Source organism: Pholcus phalangioides, unplaced genomic scaffold (genome assembly GCF_987345545.1).
Source record: "Pholcus phalangioides strain wild (caught in Gottingen) unplaced genomic scaffold, Ppha-v1.0 ptg000003l_1, whole genome shotgun sequence".
In the NCBI taxonomy this organism is placed as follows: domain Eukaryota; kingdom Metazoa; phylum Arthropoda; class Arachnida; order Araneae; family Pholcidae; genus Pholcus; species Pholcus phalangioides.
Genome location: NW_028301596.1, coordinates 21,764,044 through 21,790,174, shown reverse-complemented (window position 1 = coordinate 21,790,174; position 26,131 = coordinate 21,764,044). Strand labels below are relative to the sequence as shown.

Genomic DNA, 26,131 nt, shown 5'->3' with positions numbered 1-26,131 from the left:
GAAAAAAAGTGTCATGTTGGGGTTATGCAGGGCCCTTTGAAAGTCGGGGCGCTGGTTCCCGCCGTTAAATCCGCCTCTGCAGGTCACTTAGTCGTGTGAGTTTAATTGCAGCCACCCAGTATATATGTATATCCGTTTGAAAACGGATCCAACAACGAATGCACCCACTTCGAATGGAGCTGAATGATTGGTACTAGATAGAGAAGGAAAACACGAGAGACAAGAAGAATCTTTGCGTCGAATGTATGAATATTCGGGATGTTCGTGTTTTTCTTTTTGAGCTGTGGTGAGCGGGAGTTGATCTCTCGGAGTAAATACGGGAAGTGATGATTCCAGTGATGTCGTCCATATCCTTCTCGCTTAATTATCTCGTTTGTTTCGAGGCCATTTTTGGCGCGATATTTTTATTTTCTGCTCTGTTTATGTAACGTTCATGTGTGAGCGATGAGTAATATAAAACTGCAAGCGAGATTCCATTCAAGAGCAGGGTCGCCTCTAACAGAAGCGGGGGGCCTGGCGTCCCTTCACATGACGAATGTAACTTGCGATACAGTCAAACTCGGCTATAACGACATTGAAGATTCCACAAAATTTTGTCGTTATATAACCGAGGTATCTCTATAATCAAGGTTGACGTTTTCAAGACCGTTGAAGTATGAGAAATACAATATAGTCAGATGCAATCAAATAGTGTGTATGTGTTTTATCGTAATTATATTGGCCATATTTGATCAGGAAAAATACAGGAAATAAAGATCATGAATACGGAAAACCACCGATTCTCGCTAAAGATGTTGCCAATTGTCAGCCAATTTGCCAATTATAAATTATTCCTAATTAATAATTCTTGGCGAGACATGCAGTGCTACAGCAAGTCTACAATGATTTAAAATGCATTTCACGGGGAAAAAAGTTGAATACTTCTAGGGCCGTCTTAAAAGTATCAAAGGCCCCCGGGCAAAGTAATTTTTCTGGGACCTTCTCTTCCAACTTGCTAGAAATACCTGCTACCCAATTTACATACTGACCGTCGAAAATTTGACCGTATCTCATTTTCATGAGGCCCTTTTTGCAATTGAGGCCCACGAACGAGGCTCGGATGGGCTCATGCGCACTGAAACATGACAAATATGTGAGATTAATAGATATTTATAGTCATAATTACCATAATGTAATCTATAAATTATGCAAATTATCTTGCTATCTAAATACAGTTGAACTCGGTTAGAACGACCTCCGTTGTAACGTCAATAATTGGCGGTTTCGACCAGTTCCATTAGAAAATAATGTTAATGAACCTTGCTTGTAACGTGAATTTAAACGCTATAACGACCGCGCACATAACGACACATTTTTGTCGTTATTTCGTATTAACTACCATAATTAGGGTGATAATATGACAGGGAACATTTTGCTCTTCATAACTTTTTTATTTGAAAAGCCGCCCCCCCCCCCCGTTATTTTAAACGAAGCTAACTTTAATTCATAACCCTTACTAAAATCAAACGATTTCTAACCGAATTCAACTGTATTTAGATTTTCACAAACATTTTCATTGTTGAAGTTCCAGGCACCTTATTTCAAAGGGGTAAAAAATATATTTTACAATAGAAATTGTACAAATATACTGGGCGCGTGGCGACCACACCTGTCACGTACCCCTAAGGGCGGTTCTACCTTCATTAAATGGTTTTCGGTTCGGTTCAGCGTAAGGAACGCGTTACGATACATAATACAGATAATATTTAAATGCCACGAGACTGGATTGTAAATTTTAGATTCCAAATACTGTATCCACAATAGGCTATTTACGGGCGTTGCAGATCCTTGCTTTTTAAGAGGAAACTCGCAATGTGTAAACCTTTCCGCTTTCGAAACTTTGTGACTGAATTCGGAGGAGAGCAATATTGATGGAAAAATCGTTAAAGCGCGATCGGTCGACACCTGCTGCCGCTTCTCGACAGAATTTCCCACCAACCTCAACGAAAGTGGTGATAATAAATAAGTAATAAACCTTCTTATATTTTACGGGACGGGTTTGTCATTTTTAAATGACAAACGTGTGTTTTTTCACTGAGTTTCATTTTAGTCAGTTGTGAGTTACAGGTTGCAATAGACCAAAATTTCCCGCCATTGGCAGTTTTTCAGCATTTTCAGTGATAGTTCGCAATTTTACTCAATTTTGGCAAATTGTTTGGCTGCAGTTAGCAACTTAACTATCCCTTGACAATTTTTGTGGCTATAATTACTAATTATACTTCCCTTTGATAATTTTTTCACATGTAATTAGCAACTTCCCACCTGCAATTTTTTTGGCCTTAATCATCAACTTAATCTCCCATTAGCAATTTTTTTTCCTGCAATTGGTAACACTTTAGGGGTTTTTTTTTTTTTTGGCAATAGCTGGCGATGGCCCGTTTGGATCCCGATTTCCCCTTCAAGGAGGAGTAAGAAGAAATAGGGATCTAAAATATGCATATATTAGGATCTAATTGTATGCATATCGTTATACATGTAAATAGTAATAATAATAACAATATTTATTTATTTTTATTTTTTTGTTTGTTTGTGCGTGTACTACCACTTCTTAAAGTTTTTCTCATCTTTTCTGAATCACCCTGTATATCCTCTAAAGATTTCCCGTATTTTTATGAAGTATTATGTGGTCTACCTTTTACCACTGATACTTTTTACCGGAACAACTTTCACACGGGCAGGATGAAACCCCTTGACGGCCCGTATTTGGCCCGCGGGATGGAGGCTGTGCATCCCTGCTCATAAGCCTTACCTTTGCCAATAAATGAGCTTTCGTAATATCATCATACCTTGACCGTAAAAATATATGACACAGTTAAATTTGTTAAAATCGAGAGAGAGGAATCATCATTTCAAATTAATTACAATACATGTACGTACAGCATAAATGTTCAAACATTGGCCTACGGGCCGAATGTGACCCCATAAAGTCAAATCTAACATGGCTGTCAATTAATGAATATTGTGAATATTACAAGTGGGATGAACAATAAGAGGTCGACAGAGAGAGACAGAGAAAAGTTCCAGATATTTTCCAAGTCTAATAGAGATTTGTTCGCGGGGCGGGTCTATCTTTGCAATCCATGCAGCCGTGCGGGGCACCCCAATCGAGAGGGGCGCCAAAGAGAGATGAGGGAAAAAAATTGTCAAAAAATGTGGAAAAAGTTTTTTTCCGTGAAACAAACTATGAATGTTATTATGTTACTGTACATTATGTTATTAGATGGAATAATTTGAAGAGAAAACTAATTTTCCATGCACCGCACACTCGTAAACGAATCTGTTAGTTTTCTGGGTCATTTTGTTGGTGTAGCTTATAGGCTTACATCAGTGGAGCGCCGAAAAGAAAGGGCGAGAATTTTTTGTTCCTCGAGCAACCGCTATTTGTTCCATCGTGATAATAATTCCGAAATTCTTAGCTGTAATAATTGCCTTGGGGTGAGAAAAGTTACCAAATCACTTATTTTTCCAGTTTAAAATTCCCTCAATTCATTTTTGACCGACGTTGCATTTGCGAAACGAATCGTTTAAATTTTTTCTTTCTATTAAGTTTTTGTATGAAATTAACATTCGTGGGGGGATTGAAAGGTTTAATGAGTGAGTGTCACAGTATTTTTAAAAATCTGTTTCCTAAAAAAATTAATTTTTTATGACTTTTCTAAAATGAAATTTCTGGAAATTTTATCCTGTTTTTCGATCTGGAATTTTTTTTTCCATGACCACGAACAGAAATAATTTTTTTTAAGGAGAAAAAATGTTTTTAAACTTTTTTGTCACAAGGTACATGAGGTTTTCCAAAATCATAATTACCAATTACTTAAATTAAATTAAGCTAATTATTTTAAACTTCTCAAATTTTTTCTCAAAGTTATCATATGTGAATAAAAAAACTAATTTTTTGGTCATGAATTGGAGGGGCGGTCGAAAATTGGTTAAGTGCCCGCGCTCACCACAAAAGTACCTTCTGATGAGCAACATTGTATCTAAGACATTACCGCACTCTTAACGAATTTTGTACATCCTATATATAACCGTCGCCATAACCTTATAGAGTATGTTTCCAAACCCAATGGCGACAACATCTATTGATAGCAAATTTCATCGACAAAAATACAACGTATCCTCACATTCAACATTATGAGATGATAATAACTCAGAAACAGAAATTACCTACATACTAGATATTTCCGAAATAACTATGCATGAAAATAAGTTTCAAAATGTACCAAAGTTGTTTCGGATGTACGTACATACAACTACGATTCTTCTTTGGTTTTAGAAAGGGAATATTTAGCTAGTTTTATTTACTAGAAAATCCAAACTCACCGAATTGAATCTTAATAAATCCTTTATATGTGGAAACAGGGGGAGGTGTTTCGGAGAAAAATTATTCTTTGGATTGATTTAGAGCAGGAGGAATGCTGCGGCGCAATACGGACATGTAATGACGATGGAGACCCCGAAAAGTCGCATTTAGAGTTTGTAAAAGGCCGTGTCCTGTCATCTCTCTCCCTAGACATATGATGAGGGAGAGGGAGATGTGACAGTCAGCTGATGATGGTTCGAATCTGTTGGCTGTCTTCTTCTGTTCCCACATGCATCATTTAGTTTACATCTATCTCTCCACTCACACATTTCATAGAACGAAAACTACCGGTGAAATATAAAAAGCAGGCTTGCGTGAGCCTCACAAATCCCCCCCCCCCACTCTTTGCAGTAGAATATGACAAGATATAAAGAGATATTTTGTGACCAGATTTTTCTTCGAAATCACCTCGTAATTGTAAAAGAATTTGTCAGTCCGCCGCGGGGACCCCGATTTCAAATGAAATTCATAACTGAAACAATTTCTATCGTAATAGTTCAAATAATAGCAGAAATATGAAGACTGGGGGTGATCAGATGAAAGTGACGAGGTCTCCCCGTTGAAGAGTCTCGCCGCAGAGAGCAACAGGCCTACAACGGTATAATTATTCATTCATTGCACTTCAATCACTATGAGTTGAGAAAAAAACTCATAATTTAAAAAAAGATTGATTGCAGCATTACACATAAAAAGCATTACACAGAAACAAACTTCACGGAAGGTTCACTATACGTGCACACACATTCCAAGATGTACCAATTTGTTAGAAGTTCCGCAGAGGAATAAGGACGAGGTGCATGTCTGCTTTAGTAGTAGTAGCATATACACGTTAGGGACCACGTTTACACTCACAACACATATTCCGGCATGTACCGCGTCATTAGAAATCCTCAAATGTTGACGTTTCTTTATAACGATTTGTGAGTTACAAACAAACTCGGTTATAACGACTCCGTAGATTCTTTGAAATTTTTCCGTTATAACCGATGTATCGTTGCAACCGAGATTGACTTTTTTAAGGCATTTTTTGACGAAAAAAATATAATTTTTCAAAAATGTATCTTTCAGAGGCAATCAAATACTGAGCATGTGAAGTTTTTATTTCTTTATGATTTGGTTGATCTAGAAAAATACGGGAAATTGGATAAATTAATACAGGACATCCATATTTTTATCAAACAAGTTTCCAAATGTCGGTGAAAATGCAAAATAATATTTATAAATTGGCGTGTAATATAGTGTTACGGCAAGTCTGCTGAAATGTATTCATGGGGGGGGGGGGGGAATGAAATTGTCAAATATGTGAGATAAATTTTTATGGTCATATTCATTATAACATAATTTATAAAGTATGGAAATGGCTTTTATTCCTGATTCTGGTAAAAATTAGAAATTGAAGCGATCAGCGATGAAAAAAACGAGACGTTTCTATAAGAAGTCGGGAAGGGAAGGGGGGGGGGCAAAATACGGAAATAATAATATAATATAAAATAATATAATAGTGGGGTCATGTCCAATGAGCAATTTGGGGCGTCAAACACGTTACAAATTTTTTCTTTCAGATAGATAGAACAACAGACGAACATTCCCGAATGTAATCAGCCCTAATTTTAGGAGTTTCTTGGGAGAACGTCATTGAAGCGGAAACAAAAGTGACGAAAAATTTGTCGTTAGATCCTAGCCAATTGCTTTTCATCGACGTTATGAGCAAGGTTCATTGACATTATTCTCTATGGAAATCAGTTCGGACCGTCAATTGTTTCCGAGATGTCGTTTCAACCGTGGTCGTTATAACCGAGTTTGACTGTATTTGCTCGTGAAGCCTGAAACACGAAGAAAATAAGGAATAATGAAGAGATCATTCTGTCGTTTTGTCGAGAGTAATCGCGTTATCACGTCGAGAAGTGACATCTGGATTAAGATATAAGCGAGATCATTCTCTATAAAATGCCGACATGGCATTCGTGAGAGTTTTTGCCTTTTTCCCCGCAACCATGAATTTCTACGGCTTCGTCGCGATCCTGTCGTTTTCGGCTTTGGTCGGAATCGCGTATGGTTAGTATAACGATTACGTTATTGAGTAAAATGGGATTTCATGGTGTTTGAGCAGCCAGGATCATTATTGATTTTTAACTCGGTATTTGTTGCTTTTGAAAATTCTTGACGTATAAAAACCATTCTATGTTATAGGTCAGCAACAACCGGTCGCACCAGAAATCTCTCGCCAATGTCTCGACGCCATCTGCAAGGCAAGTTATTGGTTTTCTTTTTGTGTTAGGGCTCCTGGATTTAACCACTTATTAAAAGAACTGCGTACGAAACAGTTGAACAAATAAATTCACGCGCATTTCTCTTTACTTGCGTGAAAATTCTTGCGCAAGTCTATGTTTATTCGATTGATTACATCACCAATTTTTATCAGGGGTACATATGGGAAGTATAGCAATTTTGTATTGATTCCCGTTGATTTTAGGGGTGGTTATAAGAGAGCTGAAGCTCAAAAGCTCCATTTTTGAGTAATATTTTTAGGAGTTAATATTACGTTTTTCCCACAGCATTTTTTAGGTCTGAGTGGTATGCCACGACGATATTCAGATTATCCCGATGCTTTTTTTATTGTGGAATATAGTGTCTTCTATAGGGAAGACGGTTTCGTTTCCTTTAAAAAATTAATTTTCAGAAAATTGATAAGTTGAAATTCATGTATTTTCCCAATCCCTATTCTTTTTTTCCCTGATTTGCTTCAAGATGGTTATACGTAGACGCGGTCAGTGGCGTCCCAAAAAGCACGCCAACGGGATCCGGGAGCAAAAGCCATCAAACTATCGAAGACTTTCATTAATTTCGAATTTAAATTTAAAAAAATTTCTGAAGTTATTTCTTTTATTGGTTCCGAATTTTCATTAATCCTGAAATTATTTCTTTCATTAAATATGAATTTTCATTTATTATGATATTATTTCTTACATTTTATTCCGATAATTTTCCCTACATCATTCGATTCCGATATTACTGTGATTGTACTAAATTTTAAATTATTTCTTTTCTTAATTCTCAAATTATTTCTTTCATTGATACGTATAAGTACGTATTTTAATCGTCACAGTGTGTTGTGTATGGTCAACTCTTTATTTATTTTTTTGCACTTTTGTACATTCTGTAACGATGTAGGCCTTCGCGGATGCCGAGTTTTCTCCTCCCAAAATACTCTATACCAGTGGTTCTCCACCTTGTTTTGCCCACGGCCCCCTTTCAACGATTTCCCATTTCTGTGCCCACCCCCTTGCGACCATGATTAATTTCCTCCTCCCCCTTCCGTTTTCCCGTTACAAGATAGTTATTGAAATATTGTTTGAAGTAGAAATATTTTTGAACTTAAATAAATTAATTTTTAATTTATGAAAATATGGGAAAAGCAAAATAAACATAATACAATAAAAGATACATAAAAACATAAATAAACAAAATAACGTAAACATAAAAATAAATAAACATAAAATACCCTTGAATTTATTTATTTAAAATGTTGCATATGTGTATTAAGAAAAATTCTCAATAATTTGGAGGCTCTTATTCCACTTCACACGGTACGATACCCGTTGTACCCCTCCCCTACTTTTTGTTAAGATGCCACTGCCTACAAGTGGCAACGCTTGTCACAATAGCCGAAATTACTGTTCAAAAGCAGCCGTAAGTAAAATTCGAACAAATTGCAGTTCAATTACATTATCAACATTCATAATTTTCTAGTGTAACACGCAAAAGAAGAGGGATACATAAAAAATATCTATATAGTAATTAGTTACTTCAGCTTTTTTTCCCCATTTGTATGGGCGGATTGACAGTAAAATAGACGCCGTGATCAAAAACGCAATTACAAAGAAAGATGTTGCCCTGTCTCTCCCGATGACAACTAAAAAATTTTCGCGCTTCTAACCAGCGTTAAATGCAGGCAAAACGGTTTATCTGTCAGGCAAAGCTGCTTTTTTCCTCCCAACTTTCCTTCATTTTTGAATTCGAATATTTCATTGCACTTAGAAGCGTGGGAAATTTTTTAGTTGGCATCGGGAGAGACAGGGCAACAACTTGGTAATTGGTTTTTTTGATCACAGGGTGTCTATATAAAATGTTAACACATCTTTATTTTAATAACTATACAAAACAATTTGCAACGTGAATGACATATCTGAGTAATTCACGTTATTTGGATACCTTTTATAATTGGAAGTATGCCTCTAGAATCAACGATTCATCAGTAAAATACCATACGTCCTGCACGTACATGCAACACTTTTTTTTTTCCATTTCCTTCCTCATGTTAATGTTATTTAAATAGGGGAGAAAATTGCGAACAATACATTCTATGAATTTTTTGTTTGAAATTAAATTTTTCTGGTCACTCTTTTCACAAATTTCTGCGTGGCCTCCCCTTATCAGCAGCCGTTGCTCCCCTTTTGCAAGATTTTCATCCGTGGCCCCACCGGAATATCCTAGGGCCCCCCGGTTGAGAACCACTGCTCTATACGATATTAGAGCCGCAAAAGTATTTGAGCCCAAGAACTCGTTAAGACAGCCCTAAGCATATTGTAGTTATGAATATTTTGAAATTTGTTGCTGAAAAATTCTTGGTAGACGGAGAATATTGTTAGAAACACGTAATATATGGCCGAGCCAAAAGCTGCAGCGGAATCTATACAAACGCATGTTACGTTTCTTCTTTTTTCCCAGAACGAACCATAATCTTCGCATCGTTATCTTTATTCGATTAATTTCTAGAAGAAGGTAAAGAAACGGACGCCACATGGAATTTATGAAGGATTCATCGCGATTATGTGCGAGAGGAGGGAGAAAAAAGAAATAATCAAAGATAAATCCGATCCATTGTCTGTCTTTGAAAACCTTGAATAAATGCAGCTGCGGTTTTTTTTCCGTGTCTCGTCGGAATTATGGGATCTGCTTTCAATTGATTTCCTGTCTGTTTTTAAAGCGACGTTTTGGCATTTATGGGCGTAGAAGAAACTGTTACTTGCCAATATAATTTGTCATTAGCACCCACGTACGTCCTGCAGCTGTGGGTACTGCCTTTTCCCCTTAACTTTAAAAACAAGTTTGTTTCACCGAGCTCGTAACAAAATCGGAAAAAAATCATTTTGGAATTGATAGTCGTGCTACGATCTTAGCACAACCAATATTGGAGTCATAAAATAATAATAGTATATCTTTGCTCACTATATAATAATAATATATCTTTAATTTATGATTGGAGTCATGGTAGATTTCCGCGTGGGCTCTATAGAGAGAAGCCCAGGGTCCAATGATTTCGGGAATTTCAAAATTCAAAAAACCTATATTTATAGACTAACCAAACAAATGAATCTTGTATTGACAAGTGGAGAGGACATTTCTATATGCATGTGGACATCTGGTGGCCTATGTCATTCACGAGCTATTAATTGATTGTTGACGCCGTCCATGTACGGTGCCTTTCAACATATATATACGCTCCAAGGTTGCAATATTCTATCTGCTTCCACAGCTTAGATGGTAGAGCACTCGTCCGGCAAGTGAGAGACCGGGGTTCGAGTCATAGACTAAAGATAAATACCACTGTTATTACTCTATGGTTCGAGTCCCCGTGGGGTTAGTGATGACTTTTCTTCCTTGTAATCTTCATCTCCACAAACAACCAATCTTTCAATGAATCTTGTATTGACAAGTGGAGAGGGCATTTCTATATGTAACCAAACGTATTTAAACCTTGCGAGGGGCTCATGTCGAAATCCGACCCTGTGTAAATTTCCAAATGTTCTAATTTTTCGAAATCAGTTTTTGAATGTTACAATTTTTCGAAGTGTTGCGATCGTTTGAATGTTCTAATTTTTGAAACTAATTTCGGAATGTTTTTCGTTTTTGAAACATTATTACGGAATGTTCTTATTGTTTGAATGTTTCGGAATGTTCTTATTGTTTGAATGTTTCGGAATGTTCTTATTGTTTGAATGTTTCGGAATGTTCTTATTGTTTGAATGTTTCGGAATGTTCTTATTGTTTGAATGTTTCGGAATGTTCCGAAATTTCTGAAAGAAGTTCGGAATATTCTAGTTTTTTTAATGTTTCAGAATATTCTAGTTTTTCCAAACCAATTTCGGAATATTCTTATTTTTTAAACGAGTTTCGGAAGGTTCTAATTTTTATTAATAAGTTCCAAATATTATAATTGTTTTAATGTTTCGGAGAAGGGCAGTAACTAGAGGGGGCATGGGGGAAACTGCCCGGGAGGCAAAATTTCGGGGGCGGCAATTTTAGTTGGGAACAAAGAGCACTATTATAAAATTATCGCATTTTAAAGTTTTGCGGGTGGCAAACATTAAAATAAAAAAATCATACTTACGGCCCTGTTTCGTAGTATTCTGACTTTTCGAAACAAGTTTTGGAATGTTGCAATTTTTCGAAAAAAAGAGAACTATGTTGTATGTCGTATTTTTTAACGTTTTGAAGCATTCAATATCTACAATTACTTCGTAAATATTTGGTACCACTTGTTTCAAGACCTGTACTGAGCAGCCTATAATGCTCAAGAACACAGGCGCATGCAGGAGGGGGGTGCTCAGGGTACCCGTATCCCCAAAGCAGACCAAAAATTAGAGAAAAAAATTAATATTTCGGTGAAAAAAATTGAAATAGCGAAAGTACATTCCCTTTAATATGCTACATTTAACCAATTTTTGTTAATTTAAATGTTTTTTGAAGAATGGTAACCCTACATTTCTCGCAAATAAAATTTTTGTGCACCCCCCGAGCCTTTTGTTCTCCCTCTAAAGCTTGATCCTGCGCACGCCCCTGCTCGAGAAGAACGTTTTTAGATGAAGAAAATGACAAATTACAGCCATGGTGAAAAACTGGGCACCTTCTAACTTCAGAATTTGATGAACTTCAACTGTACATTTTTTTTTATTCAACAAACGAGGGATGGACACAAAAGTGAGGGATGGATGAGAAAGTTACACAGAATTTGTTTTTAAAGCGAGATTAGAAAAGTTTCCTCATTTGACTGACAATTGTTGTTGTTGTTATCACCTAATTCAGGATTGTTCTCAATAGAGGAACTTTCCACAGATAATACAGTCAAACCCTGATTCAACGAATCGGAGGGAAAGAACCGACAATTCTATTCATTAAATACTATCTTAACAATTGAGCCTGGTGATAATGTTCGTACTTGACACGACGAATTCCAACTTCTCTCAGTGCCTAATCACTAAACGCATTTCTATTATTCAGGCATCGAGTGACTGCGACGAGAAGATTGGATGCATCAACGCTGGCGGAGCCTACTTCTGCGGGCCTTACCTCGTAACCTGGGCATATTGGTTCGACGGCGGTAAACCTGGAGATCGTGGCCAACCCACAGGTACATTTTTATGAACAATTCCTCCCATTCAGACGTAGATTTGTGGTCTTGCCGCCTGTGGGCTACGCGAATTTGTCATGGTCACGCTTTTGGTCACTCAGTGATCTGGGCCCCCACTCTCTGGGTAACTCTTTTGTTCACTCACATGCTTGCAAACCCTATAGATCAACTTGTTTGGTGACTCACTGACTTAGTCCCTCGCTCTCTAGGCAGAGGCTGATTTATAGAGGGCTGTACAAATTTTTCCGCCCTTCTCCTAATTTTATAAACTGTCTTCGTCCCTCATTCCTCGAATTTGCTGCCCTGGGCAAACGGCCCGCTAGCCGTTCGAATATGTAACCTTTCCCATCGATAAATAATTTTTTTTATGAGCTAAAATAATCCATTTTTCTTAAGATACGTACGTGATGCCTTGTTTTTTTTTCGGGTTTCAGATTTCGAGGTGTGCCTGAAAAACAAAACCTGCGCCGAAATCGCCGTCCGTGGCTACATGAAGAGATACGCCAAAGACTGCGACAACGACGGCAGAATCACTTGCTTGGACTACGGAAGGATGCACAAGCTTGGACCGTGGGGTTGCAGCTCCAGGGACATCGAATACACGGAGTACTGGAAAAAGTTTGTGGCCGTCGCGAATGTAAACAGCTAATTGATCGATTTGTAATACACTCACCGAGGAAGTATTTATGACAATTTTGACTTTTGGGTGAAATAAAGAAATTATTGGCCATATTTTCTCTGTCATTTTATTAAATTGGGAAAAAAAGCGATGCTGCAACTTTTCGATTTCATTCTGAACACGGGGGCCTGATTTCCGCATGATCAAGTGGGGCATTTGGCCTAGGCCTCATGATTTAGCGGGGGGGGGGAGATAAACTAAAACTAACTAACGTGCATTCACTGACTAACCAAACATCTCTGACCCTAGTCGCAACAGACAACATGCTTTTCCGAGCGCCTCATCATGGTTCAAGTCGGGCCATGCCTGGACACTGCTGGCTTCTTCATTGCACAATTCGACTGCCCGCCTTAAACTTTGCCCACGTCCCAATACAGATATCCCTCGCTTTAGAGGTATGACATACGGTAATTGAAATGACAAAATCCGCTGGATTGGTTGACAAATATAAAAAAATAATGCATCTCACCAGATCTCATTAATGAACATCTTTTGATTTCGGGTTACGTTGGCACGTTTATTAGCAAAAAATTGGGATGTCCCGGTTTTTGGAGACATCCCGATTTTTATGGTCAGCCCATTTAGGGATCGCCGATAAATTTTCTGGTCAAAAGGGGGTCACGCTTCAAACAGTTTGCGCACCGCTGCATGATTGGGATAATCAAAAAAGCAGGGGCGTAGGCAGAAATTTCATTCGGGGACGACGACGAAAGTGATAGAACAATATATTTTGCCATCTTTTCCCCTTTTTTCAGCAGATGGCAGCACTAGTATAAAACGAAACATGCATAACTCTGACAACCTAAATACATAAGCGCCACGCATATATGTGTGATTATTAGTTACGACTTTGTGTTTTGTAGTAGATGGCACGCACGAGAATGAATAAGATTAAGATATAGAAAGATGGCAAAGGTAGTTGTGAAAACGCTGGTGGGAAAAGAAACATTTTTTTATGACTGTCAGTGTAACGTCTTGTTTTTTTTTATTGCTACGAAAATTATGTAAATAATTATTATTGATCATGTATTATGCCATTTTTCGCCTGCAAATAATCCTATTAATGGAATTCTCTGTAGATATCGCCAAGTTGGCACGTTTGTAAGTTGACTCGGCTATAAGTTAGCGATGTCATGATGCCAAACAAGAGGTGTAAAAATGTCACGAGATTCATCGAGATTTTTCTAGAAAGGTCTCTTTTGCCGATATAAGTGGCGCCATTAAACGGAACTAGGTCAACATCTTCTAGAGCAGAAGCTGTAGAAGTTTTCTGCTTTAATAGGAGTTGACAAGGTCCAGTAATTGTATCAGGAAGACGAGATCTTATTTGTGGATCGCACTCTATTTATAGGTCGCGTTCCGTCAAGATCTCTGTAAAAAGCGTGTATCAAATACGTGTAAAAAGCTGTTCTGGGAAATTGTGACGTTTCTCTTCATTTACTTCATTCTTTCATTCATTCTCTGCTCATTTCAACGACTTGCGAGAGACATTATCCGAAACAATGTTTATGCGTGTAATAAATGTTTAGGAAATTAATGATGTTTTTCTCTGTGAAATGTAAACACACAACACGTGTTCCGGCGTACACCAATTCGCTAGAAATTCCGCGGAGGAATGTGTACGAGGTGTATCACGAGGTGCCAAGTTGTAGTAAATTGCAATTAAGAATTCGGGAAGATTTTTTGAAAGATTGATTTTTATATTTTGTTGCGATAATTTATGGTTTTGTTGCTTGTGTGTGGGCTCTAAACGAATTTTACCACCCTCCTCCTCCTCCTCCTCTTATTCCAATTTAATTTTCCTTACAACTCCTTCCCTAAATTTGGCACCAGCCAGTCCTAATTTACACCCCCCCCTCACTTTGCTGCCGCGGAAAATCCGGTTCTCGGCCAGGAACAACACATGGTTTCACATCTTCATCTACCTTTGGTGTTGAAACACAAATAATTTTAGAAAAATATTTTCTTCTTCAAAAAATTAGCAACACATCTTTATGATATTTTATCGCAGTTAAGCTCATTTATAATGAACACGGATATTACGAATTTTCACATATATAACGAAGTTTCTCTTCTCCCGTGAATTTCGTGTTGCTTATCTATGCTTATCCAGCTGGTACGGATATGTTACGGTAAATGTGATAAATCCGGTTATTATCCATAGTAACCGACCATTTTGGTAAGATTCCTATAAATTTTCCTAAACTTATCAATTTTGCGGGATTATGCATAATACCCAAACGTCGTTGGTAAACATGATAAATCGTGTTATATTCATCACATTTGTCAGTTATTATTCATAATTCTCTATTTGTTATTGGTAAATAAGGTAATTCGTTCCCATTGCCATGATAAGATTTATTATTTAGATGAGCATACTTGTGAGCCACTGTCTGAACCGGATATAGTGAACTCTTATTTATTGAATTTTTCCGAACACCCCTCTAAATAACTCCTATTTGAAAAATTCTGAAATCAGACCTCTATAAAACGAACTCTTATTTAAAAAATTTCCCGTTTGTACCCCGATATAATGAACTTTCACTTAAACATTTTACTACCATATAATATACGCCGATTTATTAAACTTCTGCTAACAAATTTTACGATAGTGACCGATATAACGAACTCCACTTAATAAATTCTTTGTTTTAACGAATTTTTAATCGTGAAGTCACGATTTTTATCGTTAAATCACGAAATTCATTAAATAGATGATCGTTATATCGAGGTCCGTCCATATGTATGAAACATTAGACTGATTTAGGGTTTTTTTTTCATATCTATCAAATTCACCAACAGGGTATTATGCATAATCACCGGTAAAAGTGATAATTTTTTTAGCATTTGTTAAATTTACCAAAATACTCGGGTATTATGCATATTCACCGGTAAAGGTGATAAATTTACCAAAATTACCGAGACGATTGGTGATTATACATATTTTCACCGATTTATTACATTTACATTTAACAGATATATGTTTTCGAGTACAACGAACATTTTCGATGTTTTTCCGACTTCGTTATAAGCGGGTCCGATTTATGGACGAGAATAGATAGATACGGTCTTCTGGTCAATTGCACTACCTGTGAAGCCTATCTTCTTTCTTTCTTTCAAACCGAGCACAACTCAGGTCTATCGCCATCTATGGGCAATTTACTACCTAGTGAGTTGTGCCGGAAGTGTAACTGTCAGTACCTAACAGTCTGAGTGCGTATCTAGTGTTGTGTCAGTGATTCCATCTATATTTCAGAAGTGAAGTGAGTGAAGTGTACTGATTGAATTACATTTGTACCGTTTGTAGGTCTGTTGCTCTCTGTGGCGAGACTTTTTTAAGGGAAGATCGGCTCGCATTCACGCCTCGAAGTTAGGAACCACAGAAAACCAACTTCAGCCAACCACCACTGTGGTGACGGTGAGGTTCGAACCCGCGACCTCACGATGCGAGTCCGCCACTATCACCAATGGACCACCACAGCGGCCTGCGAAACCTATCTGCCAAATTCGAGTCTGAGAGCACAGCGCGAAATGCCCTCCTGAAGAGGAACAATGCATCATGTCAAGCAGTGGTTCTCAAACTTCAGTCATCCGCGGCTCCCTTGCCCAATCCGTGCTTCATCTTTTGCACCCCAGAATAGTTTCGTAGATATTTTCACTTATAACAGAACCACTTCAAAGCATAAATAAGCACACTAATCAATATCTCCAACTCGCCGTGACCCCCCCCCCCCAGGTTGACGACGCACACTTTGAGAAACACTGTCCTTAAAGGTAAAGGAGGTTCGCTGATCATGTCTTCCCGCTCTAAAAAGCTTGTCTGACGTTGTTGACAAAAAGGCCCGCCATAAATCCTATGTTGTACACCGCTCTTCCTTTAATGGGAGCTGTGGGCGGATAATGAAGGCATATTTTTATGCATAACAAATCTGTTTTAACATTTTTAATTGAACTATACTTTTCAGGTACGCCTCTTGGATCACGGTACATCATCACAAAAAAAAAAAAAAACGCCATCTGTTGCGCCATTTGTTAATTCATTGCACAAACAATCGCCGGCTTTATTTTAGTTTCGCCGGTGCTTTTATCGATTGTCGTTTCTTTTCTTTGTTTACGAATTTGATTCTTGTATTTCTTTATTTATTTCTTTGCTGCCGAGAGTTTAAAATTAACGCTCGCGTTTGGTGGTTCGTCATTGGTTGTCGCAAATGCCATCCGTGATGAGTCAAATATTTCTACTTTCGGCAATTGTTTTTGTCGTAATTTTTCCACTGAAATCCAACGGTAAGTCTCGTATACCTTTATATCATATTGCACTCTATCTTATAACTCTTTTTTAAGGTCCAGGTAAACCGCTTTAACCACATTTAATGCTGTTTTTTTCCCAACTTTCCACCATTTTGCGAATTCGAATATCTCAGTGCTCAGGGAGTATTGCGCTTAGAAACGTGGAATTGTTTTTTTTTTTTTTTTTTTTGCACCGGGAGAGACAGAGCAACTGTTTTCGCAGAGGGTATCCGTATGAGAAGTTTCCATTTTTCTTTTAATAACTATACAACCCCTTTGCAATATGAATGACATATCTGAGTAATACACGTTATTTGGATACTTTTTCTAATTGGAAGTATGCCTCTATGAGCAACGGTCTGTCAGTAAAATGCCATACGCCCTGTTACCTATGCACCCTGTATATGCGTTTAGTAACAGATAATTTAACTTTGAACCATAATTTATAATTTGCATAACATTCCTAGGCTTTTTTCCCATCCATGGAAAAAAATCGTTATTCTTTGAAAAAAAAATTTTGTAATCACCAAATTTTTTTCTCTCAGAATATCATATAAACGGTAGATTTTTTCCGATTTCATGTTCTCCACGCAGTTGGTTGCTTTTTCAAATGTGCAATTTTCTCACGGATGCATAAAGCATCGTGTTTGCGTTCGCAGCTTGTACCTGTCACGTCACTTGACGTCTTCCGCATGTTCGGAAATTCAATTAGATAATCGCAGAAAAAAGAAATAGGGGATCGGAAAAGTTTTAAAACACTAATGTAAACTGCTCAACGTGAAGAAATGAAGAGTTCCTTTGATCAAAAGCTGACTTTTGGACTAATCGCATTCATTGGGACATATACACAGTTGCCATCATTGATTGCTTCACACAAGCTCGAAAATCACAGTGCACACCAACAATAAGTGGTACAAAAGAAATAAAATGGCCCGATGGAGTGATGAGCAAATAAAAACCCTAGCTCTCACGGTTACGGTCACAGCAACAAAATTTTGAAAAATTCAAATGGAAAAATTCAATTTTATGCATTGCAAAGTGATTGGTGCTGTAAAAAACATAAATGGGGTGTTGGAACGGTACCGTAGCATCATAAACGCCGGCGCAGGACGCAGACAAAATAATGAAGATCTCACCAAGGAAAGGGTGCGCTAACCCCTCGGTAGGTGACTTCCTGCTGCACATTCCAAAATCGCGGAATGTCCCGTAAAATAACGAGTCATATGGTCATCCGATATATACCAATACATAACTGAAAACATTGTGCACCCCTGCTATACAATTTTTTTTTTCAGAATTTTCCTTTAGTCCGCAAAGTATCGTTGTATATACAGGGTGTCCTGTAAGTGCTAATGCGGACTTTATCACGTCAACCGTTCCTCGTAAAGGTATGGCATCAGTTTAAAAAAATTCTTAAAATGCTTTCAAAAACCACCCTGTACCAGTTTTGAGAGTGGAAATACAGTGTGTCACAAAATAACAAAAATCTAAATTCTTATGCGGTCCCTTTGTCCTATAACTTCCAGTAAGAAAGTTGTTGCCCCGCATCCCCTGTGGCATTAAAAAAATTCCACGTTTCCAAGGGCAATGTTATCGCTGAGATATTTAAATTAAAAAATCTGAAAATGTTTTAGAAAGAACAACATAAATGGGAGAAGGAAGTGTTGTTCGTTAGATCTTGCTGTTCTTTCCCAACTTTACTCAGATTTTTGGATTAAAATGTCTCTAACTATCGCAGTTGAAAACATGTTTTTTTTGGGGGGGAGGGGCCTCAAAAAAGACAGGGCAACAAGTTTCTAATTGGAAATTAGAGAACAGGGAAACCGTATAACAATTTAGATTTTTTTCATTTTGTCACACACTGTATTTCCATTCTCAAAACTGGAAAAGAGTAATTTTTGAACGCATTTTAAGCATTTTTCAAATCGAAACCATACCTCTACGACGAACGGTCGACGAAATAAAGGTCGCCTTAGTACTTACAGGACACCGTGTATATCGAGATTTCATTCAAAAAACCAGCACTATTCGAATGATAATCGAATCGCAGTTCACCATTGTTTACACCATTCATTTTACACCTCACCATGTACACTAACAGTACTTTTGAGTACCACTCACAAATTTGCTTGGTATTTGAAACGGGTATTATTTTACAGAAATGCACCAAAATTTCTTATAATGAGGTACCACCTTTGGTAAGAGGAAAAAAATATATTTTGCATTAACCTTACCTAGTACGTGTATTAGTTCCTTCCCTTAAACTTCATTAGTGAAGTTCCGCCTCTGTGAAATTGCAACAATAATTGCTTACAACGGCGACTACGTAAGTAAACTCATGCGGAAATCTTCGTCATATTCAAGAAACTAGTTGTCCCACGCTTTTGCTGTTTGATCTGCTAAACGTCAAGTTGTTATATTATGTACTTCGAACTGCAATAGGAAAATCCAGACACTTCAAAAGAATTTTTTTTTTCTAAGTAGGGACGATTGATGTTTCTTCTTTGCCCGAATTCGGCCTTAAAATAAACATCCGGCCATTTAATTTCTTTTTATACCACTTATTGTTGGTGTCCGTTGAGATTTCCGAGCTTCTGGAAAACGATGACAAATGTGCAACAACTGCCTCAATGAATGTCATTAGACAAAATGTCAGTTTTGGTGCCTGTCCGCGCTTTACAGTTAACCTTTGCTCAGTTTTTCTTATCAGTGGTGCGCAAACTTTTCAGTCCGCGAGCCACTGTGGTGGTCAAGTGGTCATAGTGACGGACTCACATCGCGAGGATCCGGGTTCGAACCCCACCGTCGCCGCAGTGGTGGTCGGCTGAAGTTGGTTCCCTGTGGTTCCCAATTTCGAGGCGCAAATGCGAGCATATATCCCCATTGAAAAGTCTCGCCACAGAGAGCAACAATCCTACTACGATAAATTATTCAATCATTACACTTCACTCATAGTTAGAAAAACTGGTGGCAGATGGCAGCACTACACATAACAAGCATTACACAGAAACAAACTTCACGCGTCAAGTTTCACTACACGCACATTCCCGCATGTACCAATTCGTTAGAGGTTCCGCAGAGGAATATGGACGAGGTGCATGTGTGTGGTTTAGTAATAGTTCGCGAGCCAGATATGCGGTATTTCTGTCGCTCGCGGGCCAGTAATTTGCATGTATGGCGTGACTATACGATCCGTACTTTACGGGATATTTCCGTAATTTTGGCTTACGTGAACTAGTTTGCCCATCGCTGATTTAAGTGAATTTCCGAACATGCCGAAAATGCCAAATGATGTGGTAGGTACAAGTTGTAAACGGAAACATTTGTATATGTGAGAAAGTTGCACTTTTTTGAAACAGCTAGAACGCGGAAAACCCGAGAATTGTGTGGAAAACATGGAATCAGAAAATCGACCGTTTATAGATACGGTTTCTTTCACAAAGAAAACAAAAAGCTATTTTTCAGTTTTATTCGAGCAATGACTGCAAAAAATGTTTATAGAATCAAGATTCTCCTCCCCCCCCCCCCCCCCCCCCCGTGAATGTGAAATTCGTATAAACGAGGTTCTACCGTATCGTACCTTTACATTAGCGGTGAAAATGTTTGGTCCCGGGAGTGTCCGTTATCAGAAGGCTCTACTGTATTGCCTCTTGATAACGGACACTCCTGGGACCAAACATTTTTACCGCTAATGTAAAGGTACGATACGGTAGAACCTCGTTTATACGAATTTCACATTTATACGACGTTTGACTTCGATCTCAAATGTTTTTATACATTTTAATGCTAGAATGTATTATGTTACTGTAAAAGTGATACACCCGATGGTTATGCATAACCACCAATTGTCTCGATAAAGAAACTTTGGTTAAATTTAACTGCATGTATCACTTTTATCGGCGATTATGCGTAACTCCCGAATAAAGTTGGAAAGTCTGATACATATGGAAATATTTATAACCATTCTTCTCTTCATTAAGCCAATCAATTATTTTCACCCCTACATGATACGTGCACTACACATATTTTGCAACAAAAATTAAATTAAAATAAGCATTAAGAGAAGATAAAAACATTCATAACATATTATCAGTGTTGTAATGTTGGCTTCCTCCATTCGTATCAACCAACATCACCATTCGAATTCACCACATCGCGTCAACCGTAGTTATCTTCAGTTAATTAAGTAGTTAATTGACGATTTATCATACTTAACAACACTAGCTTAGGATTAAAAATAATCTGAGTATGATAAATTCTTTGTTTATGACCAGAAATTTATAAATTTGAGTTTGGAAAAAAATTAGTTTGCCTGATTTTACAGTCCGCTAATGGGGGGGAGTGAAATACATTAAAGCCCTGCCCTACGGGACCGGAGATCAGAAAAGTGTCGGGGAGTGTCCGTTAAGGGAGATTCCGCTGTCCATATTTTGCGGTATTAATGTTTTCCTAAGGAAAATCTGAATCAAAGTGCTCAGAGAGGCATATTACCGCTTTAAATAAGAAAACTTGGGAAATAAACAAAAATGGATCCATAACGCGGAATCGCCCTTATCCCGAGGAGTGCGAATTTGACCAATGCCCAACAACCTATATAAGGGATGTTACGGGGTTGAAAAGAAATGTGGGTACTTTGAAGTACCGTCGGTAGTTAAAGGGCTGAACGGCTGATACATATATTCATCAGTATAATGTGTCATCTCTTTCCACAGGATATGATACGGAGGAAAATGTGGATCCCTTTTGGAAGAAAGACATAAGGAAACAAGAATATCCCTCTCAAGAATGTCTGAAATGCATGTGCAAGGTGAGTCATCGCTCCATCTATAAGTATAGCCGTTTTTTAATGAATACTAAAGCTTGAAATTTACCACAATTAGATTGAACGCGATTCGCGTTTCAAATGTAAACAAAATTTGGGGTCAAGTAATAAGGCTCACCTTAAACCAATGACCCGTAGTAACCCCTTAACACTTTCGGGTCTGAGCTATTTCGACATTTCGACTATGTTTGTGGACTGAGGGTTTTTGGCAGTTTTCATGATTTTTTTAAAAATACTTAGAATATAGACATCTCAACAGTTTTTTTTAACTAGAAATTTCAAACTCTTTTCCTTCATAAAATAGCAATTATTTAAAGGTACGAATAATTAATATTTAATGAGAAATAATTAAAAAAAGTAAGTTTTAGAGTTTTGAAAAAAAGTTCCGCATATAAGAAAGCATCATTTTTTAACACAAAATTTCAAACAATTCTGAATAAAAACTTATCCAAATGCTGTACAAATATTTAAAAATGGTTTTTAATAAAAAAATAATGATCTTGTCATCAACAAACATGGCTACCTTACCTAGAAAGACAAATGTGTTTCAACTATACTTACTTCTACATCATTTCATAAAGCTACATTCGTTGGCTGCTGCCATCTATCTATATATATATAAGAGTGAGTGTGTGTGTGTGTGTGTGTGTGTGTATATATATATATATATGTATATTTTTTTTTTGGAACTAGAAAATTTATATATTAGGTTTAAAAATACTGGGAATATATATATTCAGCCATTGTATAGCTACTAGAGTTAAAGTTAAGCCCGAATCAGACTCGGGCTTAGTTCCCTTGAACAAAAACGACATCCCGAGTCAGACTCGGGCTTAGACCCGAAAGTGTTAATAGCAATATCAAGTCCGAAAATTCTTGGTTCTTCATGGTACTGGTGTGGTGTTAAACTACAGTCAGCAGCGGCTTCCCCGAATCTGGTGTAGAGGTTTGCAACGTTTCAATTCTCGCGCAACTCTCGATGATCACGAGATTATTCTGAGGAAGAAAAAACCCACACAAACATTAATATTTTCTACGATACAACAGACGCGGATCCAGACCGATGTGTCGGGAGGAGCGAATTATTATGCAAATTCTTTGGATCATTATTTTTTACGGAATAAATAAATTTCCCATGTTATTTATTCACCCCTTGGAAGGAGTGATCGCCCTTATCACCACCCCTGTGCACCCACGTCTGAGCGACGACAGGCATCTTCAGCTACGAATGGAGTGGAAGCAGGCAACTTCATATACACCTACCACAACTACTTCTTAACCGTGCATGAACCTCGTACACATTCCTCTACGGAATCCCTAACGAATTGGCACATGCCGGAATGTGTGTTCTGAGCGTATGTGTGGCCCTGGTGTTGTCAGGATATGTTGTCGGAATTGTGCTTGTTTCGTATTCTTGCTGGTGCTGCTATATTGGGCTAATTCAGCTACTAATCACACTGAGGCAGACATCTCCAGCTGCTAATGGAGTGGAGGCAAACGTGTGACACTTTCATGGTGGTCACAGTTACGCAAAATTTCGGGTAAACCCTTCAACACCCTCCCGACACACCCCCTAAGGATATACGGGAAAAATAATAAACCGGACGATGAAAATCCTGCTAGGTAGGTGCTGGCTAGGGCGAGACGGGCAAAACCCGAATCCAGTACCAGCGTTTGGCAGTTTGCGAGAGGTGCCACTTAGTTTACAAATACACCGGTCCGCCCGTGTCTATGATACAGATCATACACCATGAGGCGACCCCGGGAGGCAGTGGCGTCGGAGCTGGGCAGGAAGGGGGAATCACAGTTGTTTGTGTCATGGGTCCGAGCACCCCCAGATTCCATTCGGAATTCAAAATCCATATCATGAAACTCAAACCCACAGTCTGAAGCACTTCGACGCCCCGCCCGGGAAGTTATATCAATACAATCTACTTTCAATTACTCATTATGCAGCAAAGTTTCTCAAACTTCTTGTTTCATCGGCCCCTTCTTCAATGCTGCTTTTCTCATCGCCGTCCAACGCAAGCCGAACCATAAGATCCTATGCTAAACCTATAGCTTCTACCGCTCCCCTGGATCATTACGTAGCCTCTTGGGGGAAGTGACATTGCCCACTTTTCGAAACACCGATACAGTAGAACCTCTCGATAACGGACACCATTGGGACCGAAGATTTTCGCCGCTAATGAGGAGTGCCCGTTAATGCATAGTAAAATACACTGAGGCCCGTTGATGTCATCTGTTTTGGCGCAGCTTGACCTAATTGGTCCTTGAGCTATGGGTCACACGACCCAAACTTGATTTGCAGCGGCTTCCGAGATGGTTCGTTCAAATCCACTAGCAGTCAGGAATTCTGAGGTCACACGACCCAAACTTGATTTTTTCGGCTTCGACCTTACAGTTCCACATAAAAGTCCTATTATAAATGCACTTATTGTATCACTGGTTTCACTAATTTTGGATGAAGCAAACAGTCCCATGGGTCACGAAGCTTATCTTGTTGATTTTGGGTCGCGGCTGAAAAAAGTCAAGATTACCTGGCATACAGTATCATACACGTATATGAGGCGTACTTCAGTATCTTCGGTTCGGCTCTTCACGACACCCCTGGAACCGAAACGCATGGTTCGAAGCGATTGGTGGGAAGCGATCATAAATAAAATTTATTGACTTCTATTTGCTTTTCCAGGCCTCTGCTGACGGTAAAAAGTGCGAAGAGAGCAAGTGTTATTATCAATGGGGAGTCAAGTATTGTGGCCCATACAAGATCACGGAGTCATACTATATCGATGCAGGGGAGCCACGGAATGGTGCGTACATATTTCAAATGAAATTCTCCCGTTCTTTCCTTTTTGTGTATGTTCCGGTAAATGTGATTAATCGGTTATTATGCATAATCACCAATTTTCTCTGTAGGTTTGATGAATTTCGGTGATTATACATATGTATACCAAGCGCCGTTTGTTATAGTTAAGGTTGAATCGGGGTACAATCGTAAAACTTAACGTTAAATAAGCGTTAGTTATATCGAGGTCGGATTAGAGAATTCGTTGAATAGGAGTTTGTAGTATTGGGGTCTGATTGCATACACACAAAACTTGTAAAATTCCTTAAAATCAAAAAATTTGTCAAATAAGAACTCGTTATATCGGGATACGATGGTATAATTTGTTAAATGAGAGACTATAATATTGGGATGCGATCGTAATGTTTCTTAAATAAGAGTTTGTTATATCCGGGTAAAATCGTAAATTTTGTTAAATAGGAGGCCCGATTTCCGAATTCGTCAAACAGGAGTTAATTATGGAAGTTATTTCGGAAATGGAGGGTGTTTGGAAAAATTCATTACATCAGTGTTTATTATATCCTGTTCAGACGCTGGCTCACCAGTACGGTCATATGAATAACTAACTGCTACCCGTGGCTTTGCTTTCGTGGATTTGGTAATCTGAAAATTGCTCGGCGATGATTTCTTCATATACTTATGTAACATTTGAGCCCCCTCACCACCACCTTGGGGGTTGGAATTTTCTGAAATCCCGCCTTAGTAAGTATCTATATTATAAAATATAATACTGACCAAATTTCATATTTATAGCTTCAGCGGTTTCGGCTCTGCTGTGATTGTCCCATATAACCTTTGAATTCCCCTGACTCACTCAGAAGTTTAATTTTTGCAAAAAAAATGCCTCTACATTACAAAATAAAACTGCTCACCTAATTTCATACTTATAGCTTCAGCGGTTTCGACTCGGCGATGACGAATCTGTCAGACTGTCAGTCAGGACATGTAATTTTATATACATGTATATGGATAAATATTATCACACTTTTAATGGGACAAATATACCATATTTACGAAGAAATGGTGATTATGCATAATAACCGGAAAATGTGATGAATTTAGCGCAGTTCGTGATGTTTACCAACGATGCTTGGGTATTATGCATAAACGCCGGGAAAAAAGTGATAGTTTTTTTCATTTTCCAAATTCACCACCTCTGGTATTATGCATAATCACCGGTAAAAGTGAAGTCGGCAATTATGCATAATAACCGGATTTATCACATTTACCGTAACATATGCAGCGCTTGATCCAAGGCTAAAATCGGTGTAAAAAAATTGTGAATTTTCACTATATTTCACACCCAAAAAAATTGATTTCATTGCAGACTTCGAGCAATGTGCGAGTCGAAAAGGATGCTCGGAAGAAGCTGTCAGAGCTTACATGGAACGATACGGCAGAGATTGCGACCTAGACGGCCGGGTGACCTGCATAGACTTCGCACGCATTCACAAGATGGGTCCATACAACTGCGCCAACACCGGGATCGAGAGGACTCGATACTGGGACCTCTTCGCTGAATGCCTGATGGAGACGAACGAGATGTAGGATCGACCCTAAAATGACCTATTCTAACGGACCAGATACTTCCAAAAAATACCGGTAATTGTACTTCCAGTTCGGAATAGATGCACTGTACTGGCAAAGTTATTTCCTAATAAAATCTTGCGTATTCATACTGA

The 26,131-nt window shown here is 38.2% G+C and overlaps 3 protein-coding genes across 5 annotated transcripts in view; 2 read left to right on the top strand and 1 right to left on the bottom strand.

Moving 5' to 3' along the window:
- The window catches only part of LOC149088282 (PI-PLC X domain-containing protein 3-like), a 26,141-nt gene extending 7,053 nt beyond the window's left edge, over positions 1-19,088 (bottom strand). For 2 of the 3 annotated variants that reach the window (XM_089246325.1, XM_089246335.1), the window contains exon 1: positions 4,363-4,577. The gene's annotated coding sequence lies outside the window, so the exon portion shown is untranslated. Of the gene's footprint in view, positions 1-4,362; positions 4,578-19,013 lie in introns of those variants that run through there. The other variant, XM_089246341.1, reaches the window with a different exon arrangement.
- On the top strand, positions 6,335-12,545 carry LOC149088283 (lysozyme-like). Its single transcript, XM_089246315.1, has 4 exons — positions 6,335-6,457; positions 6,593-6,651; positions 11,684-11,813; positions 12,248-12,545. Exons 1-4 carry the CDS (start codon positions 6,358-6,360, stop codon positions 12,460-12,462), a joined length of 504 nt encoding a protein of 167 aa, XP_089102441.1. The 5' UTR covers positions 6,335-6,357; the 3' UTR covers positions 12,463-12,545.
- On the top strand, positions 16,621-26,131 carry LOC149088281 (invertebrate-type lysozyme-like). The gene is made up of 4 exons (XM_089246352.1): positions 16,621-16,776; positions 21,492-21,586; positions 24,294-24,414; positions 25,777-26,131. Exons 1-4 carry the CDS (start codon positions 16,701-16,703, stop codon positions 25,995-25,997), a joined length of 513 nt encoding a protein of 170 aa, XP_089102478.1. The 5' UTR covers positions 16,621-16,700; the 3' UTR covers positions 25,998-26,131.